Source organism: Cyanistes caeruleus, chromosome 3, assembly GCF_971803275.1.
Source record: "Cyanistes caeruleus chromosome 3, bCyaCae1.hap1.1, whole genome shotgun sequence".
NCBI lineage: Eukaryota > Metazoa > Chordata > Aves > Passeriformes > Paridae > Cyanistes > Cyanistes caeruleus.
The window spans coordinates 68,750,018-68,768,621 of record NC_141703.1 but is presented as its reverse complement, the minus strand read 5'-3'; the positions used below and the strand labels follow the sequence as shown (position 1 = coordinate 68,768,621).

Below are 18,604 nucleotides of genomic sequence, written 5' to 3'. Positions count from 1 at the left end.
AGCGGAGATCATAGAATCGTACAATCTTTTATGCTGGATAAGACTTTTTAAGATCAAGTCCAACCCTTAGCTCAGTGCTGCCAAGTGCACTGCTGAAGCTTTCCTTCAGTGCTGCATTTACACAATGCCCCTTACGATGGTGACTCATGCACTTGCCCTGGGCAACCTGTTCCAATGCTTGTCAAGCCTTTCAGACTATCTTCTGGTGAACTGGAAACATTGTAATGTATCATCTGCAGGGTTAAAAATGACATGCAAATGTAAGGAGCACTTACAACAGGTTTTCTGATCAGATGAAGGCAGTGAAATGTTAGGTGGCCTTTAAATTGTGTCAACAGCAATTAAACTTAGGAATTCTGTTAATGAGCACTATTTCAATTAAACAGTTGTACAGCATCTAATAAATGCTAGGGTTTTTTGCAGTGTGATTGCTAAATTTAGCTTTGTCAAAAGGATTTATTCCATACAGAAATAAGTTAAAAAATATAAAATTTCTTTTAGTAGTGTATGTAAATATAACACATTGGTTTTACATTGGTTTTATAGATCCACTAACTTCACCAAATTCATCCTTGTTTAATGACTTTGCTGCCCTCAGCGTTTCTCAAAGGAGGAAGGTAGGCAACAACTAAATCATAAGTAGCATATTTATATATGAGTTGAGAGGGAAGAAGATCTGGAATAACTTGAAATGCTACATGAAATAAGGATAAGTCTTCTGATGCTACTAGATTTATTTTAATGTATTGCTGCTGATATAAATAAGATCTTACTGCTTCGTTTTTGCTACGTCAGATCAGACTGCTGCTGCTATTAAGAAATACGCCAAGCACTAGTAAACTGAAGTCTATAGAATATGAAACTTAGTATGTAGCCCATGGAATTTGAAAACAAATTATTCTTATTCTACTAAGGGACATGTGACCTGCAAGCCTTATGGCAGCAAGTTCAGAATATGTTAAAAATCATTCTCCCATTTATTTGTATGTTATGTGATAATAATTGTAATAGTTTGAAATGCATTTAGGTTAAAAGGCAGTTATCATTGGGAAGCAAGGGTTTGGGTTTTTTCCCCATCCCTTTAATTTGTGTTGAGAAATCTTTCTTTTGCTGAGGGCTAGACAGCATCTTCAAACACCTCTTTGACCTGCAGCTGTGCAAGTTGTGGTGTTTTCCAGTTGTACACTCAGTGGCTGGAATGGGAGACAAAAGTTTGATTATGTAAGAGTTCTTTCTCATTTTTGTGAACTGCCACTTACCAAAACCAGCCATTGTCTTGCCCAACTAGTTATTAAGTTTTACTTTCACTGATGACTTACATGTTCTACTATTTATTAGCCACAATATTCTGAGCTTTCCTGTAGAAAATAATGAAAGCAAGCTACGTCAGCATGTTCTGTATTATTCCTGCAGGTGATGATTGAGCTTAAAGATAATTCCTATAGTTGGTCCATCACACTGTTTTTTAAATATAAATACTGTTGTAGAACATCAATTTTCTACTATTCTGATGTATCCAAACTACATTAATTATCTGCATTGCTCTTTTCCTTAATGCCAGTACAGTATAGTGAAAGTTGGATGGATGAGCAACACATTTATAATTCTTTACACTTACCAAGGCAGATAAAAATGAAAAATAATTCTATGTTCCTCCTTAACATGGGCTTTGAGAACCAGTATATACATGCATGTATGTATGTACCTGTGTGTAAACTTGTGCTTGTGTATAACCATATGCACCAAAGAAAATAAGCTATCAAACAGAAGTATTGCAAGAATGACCACTGTCTCTAAAAATTACTTTGAAGTTAAGCAGTACAAAGTGAAAACAAACCAATTAATGTTTGCTGTAAAGCACAAATTCCGCAAAGCTGAAATAGTCATTCAGAATGCTTTCTGATTTGGTCCATGCTGCTAAAAGAGTGTTAAAAGTAAGTTTTATCTGTGAAATTGATTTACTTGGATTTTTTTCTAGTTAGCATTTCTGCTATAACTGGCATTAATTGAAAGAGGTTTGTATTTTTATTTGTGTATTAATAATTTATCTTTTATATGACTGCTATTTTGTAATGTATGCTTGTTTTAAAGGTTTTTAAGTACTAGTAATGGGGAAGTTTTCATAAAATACTACTTGAGCTGTGTGAATCTAGGCATCCAGGCTCCCTCTATAGTCAGCACAGGGAGATGAGTAGTTTAAAGAAACATTTAGCTCTCTGAGAAAAATACTTTGGAAAAGATGAGATGTTGGTCATTGCTTTAAGTGGACAAAAATTGATGGCTAAAGTTGTGAGAAATTAATGAGATTTGTGACTGACTTTCGCTGACAGTCAATACACTGCAAGTAGTTATTATGTAGTTTTTAAATATTTTTAGTATTTTTATTGCAATAACCAAATTGTCTGAAGTAATTTCCTTAAAAGCACTAAATGCTTGAGAGCCAGGTGTTTAAAAACTTGAGTGATTCCTCTCTACCCCATTAACTGGAGCTTGTTTAGAGCTTGAACAATGGGGTTTATTAGGCCAGTGCTTGGTGCCTGCTGCATAAAGGGAGCCTTGGTGACTAGTTCAAATGTAGGTGTTTACAGCATCTACCATTTGAAAAAAATGTCCATTATCTTGCTAAGTGCCCAAGTCTAAGGTTTTGTTTGTTCTGAACCAGCTGGCAAAACCAGCATTTCCTTCATTTATCTCTGACTTGGAGGACAGATATAATACAGTCTTGGTAAGTGAATAAAGAACAATTGCTTTCCTTTGAACTTGTCACAATTCTAATTTGTAATATTTTGAAGTATTAAGTTATTTGGAAGCATGTAAAAACTGCATGTTTGTGTTTTATAAAACTGGATAGTTTCTGCATAAGCATGTACTATATAGTTCTGTTAAAGCAAGCTTATTGTCTGTGGATATTGCTGATGATGTTATGCTGGCAGCCCTTTAACAATGGGCAAGCCATATGGAGAAATACTTGAGATCAATAAAATACTAAACAAAAGTTGATGATTATAATTTTGAATATCCTTGCTTTTTAATTAGACAGTATTTTTGAAACTAGTTAGTATGACTGAGCTATTTAATTTGCTTTTGATTATTTGATGTTTAGTGCCATTCTTCTTTCAGTTTAAAAAGTAAACATAGTCCATGAATTTTTGTGAACATTCTCGAGGTAATTATCTCTGTTTAGAAATTATTAAACTGCATTTCAATTTTAGATTTCAGGAAAGCTAAGATTACTGTTTAAAGACATTTTTATAGGATACTTAAAATGAAATCAAAGGAGCTAAGTATTTCTGTAGATGGAGCCTTGGTGGAGGTTCTGTCAACCGTAAAACCTTCTGGATTTACTGTCCGGTTGTTGTAACTCCACATGCAGTAAGACAAGCAACCTTAAAGTGAATTTCCTATAAGAGATTTTTAGGTAAGTATTACTCTACAATGCACAAGTAGGATATGTGAAGCATGGAACAAAAGCTAGAGTAATAGACTAACACCCTTTCCCAAGAATAATGATGTCATGTTAATTTCATTTTTTCTTCAAGTACATGTTATGCTTGTTAAAAATAGGGTGGCATTCTGAACTTGAACTTCCTGGGTGTTTTTCCTAAATTGACTTTAGCCATTATCTAGAAAAGTGCTCCTCTCTAAACCTGAAATGATCTGTCTGGAAAAGTTCTTTATTTTGGTGCTTCTGGTAAACAGTTCATTAAAAGTTGTGAAGTAATTGATTAGAATCTGCTGTCAAGGACATGACAGCTTAATGCACTAAGATGAAAATATATTATGAAACTTTTGTTTAAATTTGTTCTGAGACTGTTGCCACCAATCCAGGCTAAAGGTTCCTATACTTGTCACTGGTCAGCCCTACATGATAGTGAAAAACATTTATTTTACATTTTACGTTGTTTTTTCATACCTTCAATCCTCATGACAACTGAACTCTTATGAAAAGTTTCTAACACTGACTTATTTCCATTTCATTTTTTTAATTGTTCAGTCACACCTAGAGGAGGTCCATTAAGGTGAGAATAACTTCAGTTCACAGGCTACAAGGGGTGAACTAATTGTTGTACTGAACAACTTTAAACACAATTTTATTGCTGCTTTTTATGTATTTTGAAGTAATTTTTTCCTAGAATGCCTTACATTGATTTTAGGTGAGTAAAGGCAAGGACAAAAACTCTGGATTAGAAAGGAAAGTATATGAGAGATTATCTGAATTGAAATTCACCCTGAACAGGATGCAGCTGTTCAGTGCCATTTGTGGAGATTTACAGCAAGTGAGACTGGACAGCAGACTTAATTAATTTACTTTGATCAGCAGAAATAAATATGTATGGAAAATTATTTGAAGCGAAGACTACCTGTAAGGCTTAGTCTGCATAAATTTTAATGAGTATGAGAAGGGTTTGACCTCTCAAGTTAAAAGAAAACAACAGATAACTTAGGTCCTGTGGGATATTAAATTCTTAAGACTTAAACAGTTGATATTTTATTTTTGAGTGTCTTGCCTCCCATCTAGTTTTGTTACCTGTTGGGAAGCTGTATTTCTCTCCAGTTTCTTCTTTCCAGCTCTGTCTTGACACCTCTGATACCTGATCATTATCTAGTTCAGTGGTGTTCATTGAAAAGCCGTGTATGCCGTGTTGGTCTTGCTGAATTTACTTTTAATGAAAGTGTGTCAAGACAGTTTTCACCTTTCAGATCCTTCTGCGTACAATCTCAGAAGCATGAATCATGTTCTGATGAGTTGAGGGGTAATGATCAAGCATCATGTCGCTGTGTGCTAAGAGACAGCATTATGGCTTCACAGATTCTATAATGTACCTGGGCTACACTTATATTTCAAACCTAAATTTTTCCTTCTGGGATTTATTCACCCATACTGCAATAATAAAACAGTATAGTTGATGCTAAAGAAGGTTAATGCAGAAATGCAGAAAGACTATGGTTTATGAAAAAACTAATAAATGTTTGTAAGTGGTATGGTGGTCTAAAATGTGTTACAAGGATGTCATAAAATGTAATCTGCTTTACATTTTCCCTTGGAAGAGTTAGTTATGGGAATTGTTCCTTGGTTGTGTGGTCTTGCTGTCTTAGTTATTACTATTTAGATAAATATGTATTTTTGATTTCTAAGTGTGTCATGAGAGAATATATTATTCACTTTTATTTTTGTGTGTGGATTAGTAATCATTGTGATACCTAAGTCAAATTATAAAAGCATTTCTCTTTAAAAATATGAAGTACTTATATATTTTTTTGCCTCATCATTTTATGTATTTGAAGTCAAATAACTTCAAATGTAACTGATATGCTAGAAGCTTGTGTTGTATTTACAAGCTTTGTTTGATTTTTTTTCTGTGCCAAGGTGTATGTAGTCTTCAAGAGTGATTTGCAGTAAAATAATTAAAACTTTTTTAAACTCATGCACATGTTAGGTGGAGACACTATACAAATATTTAGAGCAGCTAGAAAATATATCACATTTGAGAAATCATATGCCTGTTAAAGACAGTAAAAGTTATATTAGTCTTTAACTCTCTTACCTATATATTCTGTGACTGCACAAGATTTTTCCACTTTTTTGTAAGTAATATAAAAATCTCTGTCCTATTAAAAGAAAACTTTAAACATGAGGAAAACCTGTGGTTTGCCTGTAGTGTTCATTTAGCAGTGGATTTTTTGAAAGTACATCTTGGGGTGGTGGTACTCTGACAAGTCTTCACTACAGTTAGATCTACCCACTTTAATGGTGGTAGAAAAAAGTCTGCTTTTCCTCAAGTTTACATCAATTCAACAGGTTATAAGAATTTCCCAGTGAAGAAGTTTGTCAGTACAACTAAATCCATGCCAGGATTTAAACTTTCTAAAATTTGTTTAAACAAAGAATTTTTTATTTTTTTTTATTTTTTTTCAGTGTTCAGATGTGTTTCTCTGGAATAAGACACTTCCATGCCAAATGTCACACTTAATTCTTCTTGGGGTAGAGGAATATATTTTGTTTCTCTCTGTATGATACTTCAGAACTAGTGAAATTCTGTCCCAAGCCAAACCCAGGTTTTCATGAGCAATCTGGATGGAAGGGTGTCTAGTCTGTTAAATTCATGTAATCACAATGTGTAATATTGGAAACTTCAAAATTATAAGCATATAAACATTATAAATGTTAGGATAGTCGTCTTTTTTCATAAGGTAAAAAGCTCTCCAGCCAACCACACAATTATTTTTAAGCTGTTGACCAAGCTTAAAAAAATGGTTCCAGCCTTCAGAAGGTGAGTTACAAAAAACCACAGATGTGGTATGCCTGTCTACCAGTGTAATAAAAAATGAAGAGTAGAGGGTATTTGGTTAGCAATTAATGCATTCCATGTAAAGGGGTTTTGTGGCTTCATTGGCTACAAAACTTACAGTTTAACTTCACTTAAATGACAGCTTTTCTTTTACATACTTCCATCTTAAAAATCTGTTGGGATTTTCCTGTTTGCCATAACTCTTGTTCAGGTGTAGCAGTTAACTGGGTTCAATAATGAACAGTAACAGTTGTATTCACAATTAAGGTACTGCTTAGCTGATTGTGCCTGTATAGGGGCTTGATAACATATTGGACTTCATATCTATGGCTTGGTGTTTCAAGTACTGTCTTATTCCAGCTAATCAGTTGTGGTTGTTGGGTGAAAATAGCAATAATAACACCAAGAACTTTTATTTTGGTTTTAATTTTAAAGGCATAATGAAACAGGAATTGTTCCTTTTTAAGTAGACTAGCAGCCTAGCTGGGGTGTTTAACCTCTTTTTCTAATGATCTCTTTGCCATTAATTTAAAAAAAATAAATGAAGTCTCAAAAATCAGCATTGAAATTTAAAATGGAACGTCTCACATATTTTTGGTAGTACAGTAAGTAGTACAAGGAAAGTGTGAGATTATATAGCTTTTTTTTCCCTTTTCTGTCTGATAATGTAGTGTTTTGTTGTTTGTATGTGCAAATACAGTCAACTCATTGCACAACAGATGAGCCCTAGCTAATGCTACTGTGATACCTTTTAGCTATAGTAATTTAAGGTAATGCTGCTTCATTTAGCCTGTGATGGAGAAAGCTTAAGATGACTTCCATTTGGTTTGATAGTAGAAGCACAGAGACAGCATTACCATAGCTGAGACTCTTCACAATACTTTGAAACACAATAGCCTGCTCATGTGTTTGTATGCCAGGCTTAATTTGGTATATTTTGGTACTAAAAAGGTCTTGTAAATCTAAAATTCAAAACCTGATAGAGGTAAATGCATTTTAAGTAGCAGAAATGTAATTTGGGACATGAGTCCCAAAATATTGAGTTGTAGATCTTGAGTAGAAGAACATTTTGTAATTGTGTAGTTTGATTTATCAGTTTATCTAGACTTAAATACTACATGAAAGTCTTTAAAGTTTGAGTGTTTGTAGATACTTTCTTGTTTAAGTTTATTCCTCTATCCCCTATAGGATAGCTATGGAACATCCTACACTAGAGTTTAATTCAGTTTAATCCTGAATTACAAAAAGGAAGTGTGATACTGCCCACTGTCCTTGAAACAGGAGGAACTAGGGGCAAAGACACTGTTACAGCAAACAGTAGGAAGAATATAGAGTTGCTGAATGTATTCCCAAAGTTCTTGTTGAATGGATGAGATCCAAGTAATTAAACTTACTTGAGGAATATGTTCTAGCATGGGCTAGAAGTTAATCATCATTAGTAGTGTTCTCAGATGAAGATGCTACTTAGGAAGGAATTTTTTTTTTTAGGAGTGGCTTTCTTTCATTTCAAGTGTAATGTTTTTCAGACTTTAGAGGTTTATCTTTCCTAGTAATTGTGCCAACCAATAGGCTCCTATCATTAATTGCTGACAACAGCTTGGATCTGCAGGGCAAGGGTTATAATTATTAGCTATGGCTGAAAATGCTTACCCTTCTCACCCTGGGGGAATCTAAGCTGTTGCTAGCAATGGAAGGTAGTTAGCTGTTCCCTGTCCTCATGTAAACATTTGCAGCCATTAATTGCTATATCTGAACAGTTTTTTTTACCTCGTAGACTGTATGGAAGGCAAAAAACCAATTGTTTTTGTAAACATTCAAGAGAAATTATCCCCAAGCATAAAAGTTTGTTTTATTAATCCAGATTGTCATGCCCTCTGTGTTTTAGGTAGATATATTTACATATTTTTATATATATGTATGTTCAGAAATGATCAGTGGTTGGTGAATTCTTGCTCATTTTAAGGTGAACTGTTTGTGTTGCTTTACTTCCTGCTCTGCGTCGAGGTCAGGGATATACCAAAGTTGATACACTTATTCAGACTTCTCAATTTATTTGTTTTCCCTTCCGTTGAATCTCTTCTCTTGGCAGATACTCTGTTTGCTGATATCCTTTAAATTCAGATTGCATTTCTAAATCAGATCCAAGTTTGCTCATTGAGAACAAGTGTTATTTAGAATAACTTCAGTGCATGTAGACTAAAATTTATTTCCAAATGTTAATATTGTATATTCCATCTTCTAATATCTGTCTAAATAATGAAATTTTGACCTAGTAATGCCCTAATGTTTTATAAGTAATGAAAGGAAAAAGTTTTATTTTAGACTCATCCAGTGATTAATTTCATTTTTTAATGCAAGTAAGTAAAGAACTACTGGAACATGAATTTATATTGTCTCTATATTGTCTTTCATAAAGCCTAGAATACAGTTTCATCCTGTTGTCTGGAATCTGGTCATCCTGTTGTGACCAAAACTGCCTTTTTCCAGATTGGCTCATTTCCTCTTTTGTTTTGGTTCTCCTTTTGAAAATGTTTGTAGACAACCAGTTATTATGGAATTCCTTTGTGAGTGGAAGTATGTTTGGGCATTGGTTTGTAGTCCAGTCCAGTCTGAGGCAGGCTGTGCCCCTGCACTTGGTGTAGAGCATGAGGGGAGAGAGAGATGGGGAAGGTTCCAGGGAAACTATTACTCTTCACTATGTTATTTCCAATAGTTGGCCTAAGAAAAATACATACTACATTCAAACCCAGCCCTAAAGTCAAATCTTGCTTAAATGTCCAGCTTCTCAGCTGTAAGGGCTTTGCAGGTTAGGATTTTAGTGGTCTTTCTAATTTACTGAGATAAGTTGCCTAATAATTCAGATTTTCTCCAAATAATCAACCAGTATTTAGATTTACCATGATCAGATGTGTCTTCGAACTGCAGGAGTACTTTATACTACCCATCACAGATTTCTAATTGGTATGCTAATATTCAGTCTTATTTATTGTTACTATGTTTGGTTAACTCTTCCATGGAGTTTATTTGCTTTGGTAGTTCATAGTCCATGTTGGTATCCTTTGGGGTTTTTTGTTGTTTTGTTTGTGGGTTTTGTGGGTTTTTTGGAGGGGTTGGTTTGTTTGGGTTCTTTTGGGAAAATGAGGTAGTGTGGACTCCACTGAGTTCTAATTCTTTCCAAAGTTTTTAGCCCAAAAGGTTCCAGGAAAGTAGAGGAGAGAATCGATTTAGGTTTTGTTTTTGCAGCCATGTTATGGTAGTTTTGTCCTGTGATTTATTAATTGTTTCTGTGTGAGTGGGTAATCTTCTCCAGTTAGATTCTTGCCTTGTTTCATGAGGAATTATTTCTAAAGTGTGTATGAAGGTACATTTTGCTAAGATTTCTAAGGTGCTGGGTAAAGTAGATCTCTGAATAATGGTAAGTTAAGCTTTGATTACTTAGATTGATCTATATCCAGATGTTAGTTTCACTGTCACATAAAAATACCCAAACAAAACCCCACAGCAAAAGACCAGCCAACCCCTGCAATTTGATCCAATTGTTGATATAACTGTCATAAAAGGTCCTGGTCTAAATATGCATAGGTGCTAAAATATTTATTTTTGATGATATTTAATATGTAGGTAGATATACCTAGATAGGTTTGAAAGCGCAGAGAAATCTGGAAAACTTCTGTTCTTTACCTGTTTGAAAGTATTTAACAGATTTTCTTTTTTACAGTGTGTCTCTTGAATTTAATGTTCATACCATTCTTTATAAATACTTCCATTTGTGGAGATCATTGACAATGTAATAGAAGTGTCACTGTTAATGAGGTGCAAGTGATTCCTGCATGTTAACTTCCTCAAATGTGTTTTATTTTCTCAATTTTATGACAGTTCCTAATGCATCTGTCATAGTAATTCTTGTCTATTTTCACTTAAGACAGTAGCTGAAATTATTTTTTTAAATTATAACCTGAACAGAAATGTTTTTCTCAGAGTTGCAATTGGCTACTCAGTTCTACCTGATTTTTAAAAACAAATTTTCAGGAGATGAGTCATGGCAAATTTGAATTTAAAATTTGTTTGGTAGGAATTTCAAGGGAGGTGTTATTATGATGTGATTGAAGGTATTTATTTTGAAAATATGGATTTTTTTAATAAGTTTCTCATTTGGACAGAATTTTAAAATTTATGTGCATATTTCAGTGGCTGACTCGTGATGAATGGCATTGCTTGCAAATAATTAGTAGTCCCTAAAGTTTGTTTTCTTTTTAATTTTTTAAAGCATTGTTTATTATAACCAAATTGTCAGGATTGAAAGGAAACAGTCTCAGTTAAATTTTACTTGCAAATTGTTTCCTATTCCACCAATCCAGAATCATATCACAGTATAATACCTATTTTAGTGTAGCTTTAGATGAGGGTTGTTAGGAGTGGCCTGGTTTCTCTCCTTCTTTTTCATAGCCCAGGAAGTATCGACTGGGGATGCTGGATGAGAGGATAGTTCCGGTGGGATCAAAAGCAAGAAAATCAAAGAACCCTATCGGCTGTCTGGCTGACAGGTGTAAAACAGGAGTACCCATCAATATGGTTTGGTGGAACAGAGTCACAGAAAACAATTTACAGGTAAAATTATTTTTTACTAGTCATTTTTTCAGTATTTTGGATGTTTTATTTTCAGTTCTGGAAAATGTTAGAGTTACTCCAAGTATGAGTTAAGATCAAATCAAATATTAATTTCACATAAGAGGCTTAGTGGTCCTCTAAGAGAGTGATTTGGGAATATTTAATTATCTTCACCAATTGCTGAACTATATAGTTTATTTGATTTTGGTATAATCTGAGAAGAAGGAGCAAAAGCAATCATGAAATGTATTCTAAAAGCAAACAACCATGTCATGTCATGTCATGGGCAGCGTGATGTAGGCAGCATGATGCCATGTTGTTTAGGGACATTTGGACCTTCAGTCTGTCTTGGCCCTTTTGCTGCTGAGGAGGCAGTATAGCCACTGATGAAGAAGCTTAAAGGAAACATTGGTAGAAGGACCAGGTAAGCTTGAAGGACAGTTGTTGAGAGCCTGTGAAGCAGTACTGTTTTCAAGGGAGAGAAGATTGACAAACTGAATTTACTGCATGCATAATAGTGAATGTAAGCCATAAACACAGTTCTTCTGAGAAGAGAGAATCAGAAAATAGGTCTTTAGTTTTCAGGACATTAATGGGCAAAAAAAGTCCTGTTAGCACTTCTGTCCTCTCTTGTTTTCTTGCTGTACAGTGATGCAAGAAGCTTTGTTGTAAATCTAATCCATTTAGATTAGAAGTAAAAGAACTTAATGCTTTTGGAGGCTGGAGAGGTAGTAGCCTGAAACTTGAAGCTTCTTGCCAGGAGCAGTTGTCTTCTCAGTTCTTAACACTACCTCTAAGTAGTGTTCAAAGTGTGGCAAAGGGAAGGAAGCTCAAGGTCCCCATGCTTTCTGAGCTTGGCAGTCTTTGGGACTGGCTGCAGAGCATGTAGCATTTGAAGGGTGCAATTCCAGGCTCCTTTATTGCACCAGAATCCCATGTGCATAATTGACTTAAAGTATGTGTGGCTTTTATATTATGTGATACAGTTGCTTAGCTTCCCATGGAGATGTGGGCTTTAACAAAGCATGTGTATGCACATGTGGTGGAAATACAGATAGAAAAATGTGCCAGCCATAATAAGTAGAATTGGAGGAGAAACAGGAGGGATTGAAGAGAAACTGTGGAGTCTGGCAAGGCTGAAGAAGGAAAGGTGTCAAAACTTGCATTGTAATATAATTCAATGGTTAATCCTGCATGGCTATGACTTTATAATCCAGATATGTTTTGTTTAAATATGGTGTTACACTTACATGATTAAAAGTGAAGTCTGCAGAGTGAATTGTGCTCTGAGTAGTGCATTAAAAAAGCAAAATAAAACTAATCAAAGTTTGTTTTATAGTGATGGATCCTATCTTATATTAGGAAATGTTCTGAGCTCCTATACTACCACATGATATATATTATAATAGATGGTAATCCTCCTTCAAAAAGTAGGAATAGATACATTTTAGTTATACAGAGTAGATCTTATTCACCATCAATAACTGATTCTTTGTTTCTTGAGCAAAAAATAATCAAAATTAATTTTTTCAAGTATGTTGCATTAGGAGCATAGACCTCTAAAATTCAGATGTTTTTACAGTACTTTGAGGGACTTTTGTTAAAGAAACATGAAAATATTCTAAATCTAATTCTAAAGTTTACTTTTTAGTGAGCTCTACTCAGTTGTAACAAGACTTCACTAATAGTTCTGTCGGAGCCTGTGCTCTGGTCTATAAACCAATAGATCTTTAGCCAACAAATTTTATCCAGCTTTAACAAAATTGACTCTTAATTCTTTTGCAAGAACAGTAGAGTAACATAACTAATAATGTTGGCAATTTGAAATTTATTAGAGCCTATTGTTGGAGTGATGTGATGACTTGTCACAGTAATTATAATAGTGTAGCATGTTACACAAATTCAATGGTGGGATAGAAGGAGATTTGCTTTGAAGTCCTTGGCAGCCTTCCATGTCTTCTGGGTTGCTCTGACATCATAAAATGCATCCTTTCCTGATGTCATGGCTTGCAAGGAATCCCTGGAGGAATTGCAACAATGTTCTGTAAAGTAAATCTCCTCATATAGAACTTCTGCCCATGAAAAAAAAAAATCCAACAAAGAAAACCCAAAACTCAACAACAAAATAACAACATGTTAAGCTCAAGAAAGACTTCTGCATGTTTCTGTGTTCCTAAGAGCTATTATGAAAACTGTGCCAAAAATAGACTGGTAAATGACTGCCCTGCTTTAAAGCATGGGTGTGGCTTAGTGGTGGTTTTCTGTAATCATTACATGATTATGTAATTTGGGATGTCAGAACAGATCAGCATGAATTTGGAAGTGAAGGAGAACATAAAAAGAGAACAAAGAGGCTTGTATCCAGTTTCTAGCATGGGAAGTACATTAGCACATCCTTCTGAAATTAAATGAGATTGGCCTACTTTTTGAGTTAGGTAGCTAGCTTTGGGCTTTGGTTGAATGTACCAGAACCAAGCTAATGAAGTGGTATTACAGCCTCTGAAGCTGATGTGGTGTCTCTGCTGCTGCTGTAGAGCTGTGCTGTGAGATGCTGAATGAGAAATGAGACAGAGAGAGAAGAGTGGTTTCCAGTATTCCTGTGGGATCCTCACATGACTTTCCAAAAATGACTTTCCTAACTTGTATGTCCCTGTGTTCCAGCTCACTTCTGTACTTAAAGGCACTTTGAGGGTTCATTTATAAATTAGTATAGCAGTGGGGCCTTAGAAGTTTATCACTGAGGAGCATAAAGACAAATCATATGTATTGAAGTTTATAGCTGAAGAAACAGGAATTTTGATTTTATTTCTGGATTACAGAAATCTGTTATGTGCAACTCCTTAACATACAGTAATGCTGCATGCTGCTGTGTTGTCCTTCCGGTGATGGGTCTTCAGCTTAGATCCTTGGCTTGCTCTCTGATTTCATCTGTACTTTCTTTTAAGGAGTCTTGTATTGTTTTGGGGTGGTTTTTTTTTTTTGTGTTTTTTTTTTTTTTGTGGTACTCACAGAATATTTTGTTTCTTCCCCTCCATACTTAATTTTATTTCCTTTTAATACTTGTAAAAGCATAAAAGTCACCAGACGTATTCTGAGCTGACTGGTGATAAAAATGAATTGTTTAATAATCCTGGCCTCACTTTGTACTTTTTTGATTCCATCCTTAGTAATTGCATCATGGCTAAAATCAGCCTTCATTTGGACTGTATTTATATGTGTTTAATAATGTTTTTTTCACTCTAATATATAGAAGTTTAGGAATTGTTTTTGTAAGTGGAGCTGGATGGACTCAGTTTTGTGGTCTGTCTTTGGAAGTTTCTTTGCAAAGCTGACTGAAAAGAAGCATGGACATAAAGAATCTGAAGGCAGGGTATTTAGATGAAATTTCTTCATGGAATCATTCTGACAATGTATGATAAAGGTATTTGGGTGATAATTAGGGAAGTTGCTTTACTGCTTTAGTTCACAGCATCTTTATTAGTATATTGGAAGAAGGGAGATGAGATTTCAGTTGGCAAGGTTGAGAGGAAAAGGGAATGATGGAAATTTTAGCAAAGGTATAAGTTAGATGTCATCTTAGGTGGTTTGCTAGAAATACATAACGTAGCTGACACAGCTGAACTTCCTTCTCTTTAATTCTGTTTGTTGAAAGCACATTGATTAGCATTTTGAAATTTTGAATGTGCCTTTTTATGGGACATTTACATTTGAAACTGAAAATAGACTTAGTTAACACGGTGCAGACAATGCAAGTAGGCTTTTTTTTATTGTTTTGGGTTTAGAAGTACATTTGCTACTTTTTAACATCACAGTATTGCATAATCATTGCATGATTCTTGCATGTTCATTCTTCTGGTTACTCTGAAAATTAATGACAGTTTTCAATACTCATATTCTCTGCATATTTTACCAATCCTGATTTATCCTGACTTAAAATTTTAAGTCTCATCTAGCATGAATAAGTTATTTTATTCTGAGATGAATAATTAATTACTAATTAAATGAAATTTGTTTAGAGCTGTAGTTGTGCAAAATTTAAACATAATACAGAGTGAAGAAAATGTTTTCACTAAGATGATCGAGATTATTTTCATTCTTATAAAAGTTAAATTTATTTTTTAATGTCATTTTGGGAAGTTTGGTAGGACTCTAATGGAAAAACTATAAGAATACCCTGTCAGGTTCCTAAAGTGTGGTTACCATTTAAACAGATTTTCAGGCTTACCATTGATCCAAATGTAAAGCTAAAACTGGAATTTATATGTTGTATTATGAGCTGACAGAGTGAAAGTAGGATATTTTTTCAGGCCAAGAATATAAGATTTTGAATCATTGGCTATTAAGAACATGCCTTGTTAATCTTGGCATATTTGCATGGTCATTGCTGCCAAATAATTATCTACAAAGATTCAAAAGTAATTAAAATATTAAATATTAAAGAGCTGATAGTAGTATTGCATTTCCTCACTTAGTTTAGTCACTTAATCTGGCCTCATTGTTTTAATTATTTTCATGGAAGAAAACTGTATTCAGAAATAATAATATTTTACTTCAGATAAAATGTTTTCAAAAGCATGAAAATTTTTAAGAACCGCAGCTTCACGTAGATGTAATGAATTTAAATGTGGATTGAGGCTTAGGCCTCAAATTGTCCAAGCATTTGTTAGTTTTGACCACCATTCCACTAGAATTTGTTGTATTACTTGGATTAGTTTATTCTGGCTAGTGACTTTGGATCTTGAGTATTTTTCTGTATTTAGAAAACAACTTGAAGATGGAAGGCTCTTTTAAAATTGCAACCAAAAGTTAAATCACTTTTTTTTTTTTACAGTGGGGAAAGTCTTGGATTGCAGCTTCATGTAGCATCACAGAGAAGTAAAACAGGCTTTCATAGTACAGGGTTGATTTTCATAAATCAAATCTATTTACTCATAGACAACATTTTCATCAAAGTTATGGAAAAACGATTTAATCATACAAAGTTTTGATGCTTATCCTGACTTGTGATATCAAAAAATGGAATGAAACTGAATTTCCATCAAACTTGACTTATTGCTATTTGTAATTCTACAGCATAAACCAGGTCAGCCCTAGCAGATTGCTGGGTTTGACTCTTTCATTTGCATAAATTAAAATACCTACCAGTTAAAGTGGAACTCTTTGTTAAAGTGAAGCTGCATTTAAAAATTTTGAAGGCTATAGGTAACATTTAGTAAGTAACTTTTAGACATGAAAACATGTCTATGAAAATTTGTAGAATGCATTTAGAAATAAGAAGCATCTCTCTGCTCTAGGAGTTGTTTGAATCAGTAGGTGAAAATGATAAGAGTTTAGCCAAAATGCCATGGATGGGATTTTGGGAACTCTCTCAGTTGCTCTAGTGGTAACTTCCAGAAGGTGTCTTTTTCTCTGCTTGCATGCTTCAAACCTAATGCTATGTCCTACCCTTGTTGCCTGGTTGATGCAGTATTTAGATGTGATAGAGCTGTGCATGTGTCATTGCTACTTTCAGCAGTGGAAAAGTGTGGATCATGTCGTTCTCTGGTATTATGTTCTTTTAGGAAGATGATACAAACAGCGTCCCTTGCTCTCCCAGTTGTTTTGTTTGATAACTATTTAGCTCTATCACTGTTTGGAAAAGTTCTACTTCACACTACTTCTGTAATTTTCTCCAGTTTCAGTGCAGATTTTGCTGAATGGTTGCATGCCAGTTTTTATCTAGAGGAACACCATTCTCTTAGGTATTCCTGTACTTAAATTCAGATAAGTCCGTAATATTACCTTTTGATTATACATGTGTCAGGTATGTGTTTTCAGTCTGTATAACTCAACTTCTCATTTGTTTCGCTGTATTAGTGTATATCTTGTTTTCCTTAACTATGATTAAAGAGTTTTAAAATTAATTTGAACTCTTTACCCATTTAAATATGTTTTACTTCACAATCTACGTATTTACTTACAGCTGTTCTTTGAATATTCAGAAACATGCACATGTAAGGTGACAAATAAGGTGGTAAAGTTGATATCATAAAGTGGATGGTGATTAAAATTTACTGTGTGATTAAAGGTAGAACATTTTTGCTATTTGCTTTTAAACTTGAACATCTTCCTTAATTTTACAACTTTGAGAATATTCTTTTTCAGTGCACTGAAATGCATTAATACTATGATATTTTGCAGAAATATTCAAATGAAAGTATTAAAACCCAATTAACAAAAACTCTTTTCAAATACTTTCTTCATTGTCTACACTGATTTTTCATATTTCACTTCTAATTTGGCACTAGCTTACTTTCTCTGATGTCACTTTATATTGGTAAAATCAATATTGGTAACTTAACTAACAGTTGATATATTTGGTTATTTTAAACTGCCTGAAACCAAAGTAGTCCACTATAATTTTCTGTAAAAAAACATTATGGATTATCTTAACAGTATCCCTTGTCTATTGGGAACTGTTGCTGTCTTATTTTACCCAACTAGTTTAGACACTTTTGAGAGGTACTTTGCAAATTACTTAATAAACTAAGTCCTGTAATTTAATAATGTTCTAACTTTTCAGAGTCTTCATGTAATAATTGATTTTATTTCTTGGCTTAATGTAGTTTTTGTTACACTCCTGTCATTTGTAATTGGCTGTTCAATGGTAAGCTTTTTGTCTTTTGAGCTCTAATTGGGATTTCCTTTTCTAACCTTCCCTACTCCAAATCAAACGAAAACCTCACTTCAAAACAAACACACCACGATCCTAAACTACAAAACTGTCTGGACTGATTTTAATAGAAATTAAAAATTGCTTGTGTGTTTGTTTTACATGTTTGACCATCATTCTGCTTCTATTTTTTATTGTGGCACCAAGTTAGACTTTATTATTAAGGGTGCTAGATAAATTAAACAAGTAATTAAAGCAGAAGTTAGCTTCACAAAAAATCTGAACATACAGATCTATTTGAAATAGAGGCAGGGGTGACTTTTCTAGTCGGAATCATTTTTACTCCTTTAATTTGAAATTGCTGGTTAGTTTGAGATGAAATTCCTCAAGTCACAGGGAAACAGTCTGTCCAGCTGTGGCAAAGCTTTCTCAGTGTCAAGTCTGTTCTCCAATTTGTAATGTAATGCTTATGGAAAACCTTTTGCAAAATGTATGAATTTGTAGACCAGCTGCTCATATGGAAAGTTTGCTTATAGTACTTCAGACGTAAGCCAAAAACACATCTAAGTTTGTTCATGCAGACCAGCTTCCAGTATTTGTCAGTAAGCTCTATGTATCTTAAAAATACCCCCTGTACTAGTAGGCCTTTCTAGAAAGTATTTTCTACCAAATAGGCACTCTTCATCCCATCTCATTTAAAATAAACATTTAATTTATTATTTTTTTTATACAGACACCAAATCCTTCTGCAAGTGAGTTTATTCCTAAAGGAGGATCCACCTCCAGGCTGAGTAATGTATCCCAGTCAAGTATGTCTGCCTTCTCTCAAGCCTTGTTCTCTCACCCCTCCATGGGAAGTCCTGCTACTGCTGGGTTAGCACCAGGTAAGTTGAGAGTAATGATTTCTAGTACAGTGGTTTGTTTTGTCAAATGTAACCCTATATATATAGTTACCAGATTTATCGGGTATAAATGTAGCTACCTCCTACTTTTATCTCTTAATTTTGAGGCAATCATTAAAAAGCAGAGGAACTTTGGATTTATATTCCAGTAG

At 34.2% G+C, this 18,604-nt stretch overlaps 1 protein-coding gene across 10 annotated transcripts in view; it reads left to right on the top strand.

The window, feature by feature from the left end:
* Nucleotides 1-18,604, top strand: part of PAN3 (poly(A) specific ribonuclease subunit PAN3) — a 102,252-nt gene that overhangs the window by 23,659 nt on the left and 59,989 nt on the right. For 6 of the 10 annotated variants that reach the window (XR_015284716.1, XR_015284715.1, XM_086881687.1 and 3 more), the window contains exons 4-7: nucleotides 547-617; nucleotides 2,663-2,725; nucleotides 10,737-10,898; nucleotides 18,284-18,434. Coding sequence is in view for 8 of the 10 variants with exons in the window: in XM_086881687.1 (XP_086737813.1) it covers nucleotides 547-617; nucleotides 2,663-2,725; nucleotides 10,737-10,898; nucleotides 18,284-18,434 (447 nt within the window). In the remaining 2 variants the exon portion in view is untranslated. The remainder of the gene's footprint in view (nucleotides 1-546; nucleotides 618-2,662; nucleotides 2,726-10,736; nucleotides 10,899-18,283; nucleotides 18,435-18,604) is intronic. The other 4 variants (XM_086881691.1, XM_086881689.1, XM_086881686.1 and 1 more) reach the window with 2 other exon arrangements.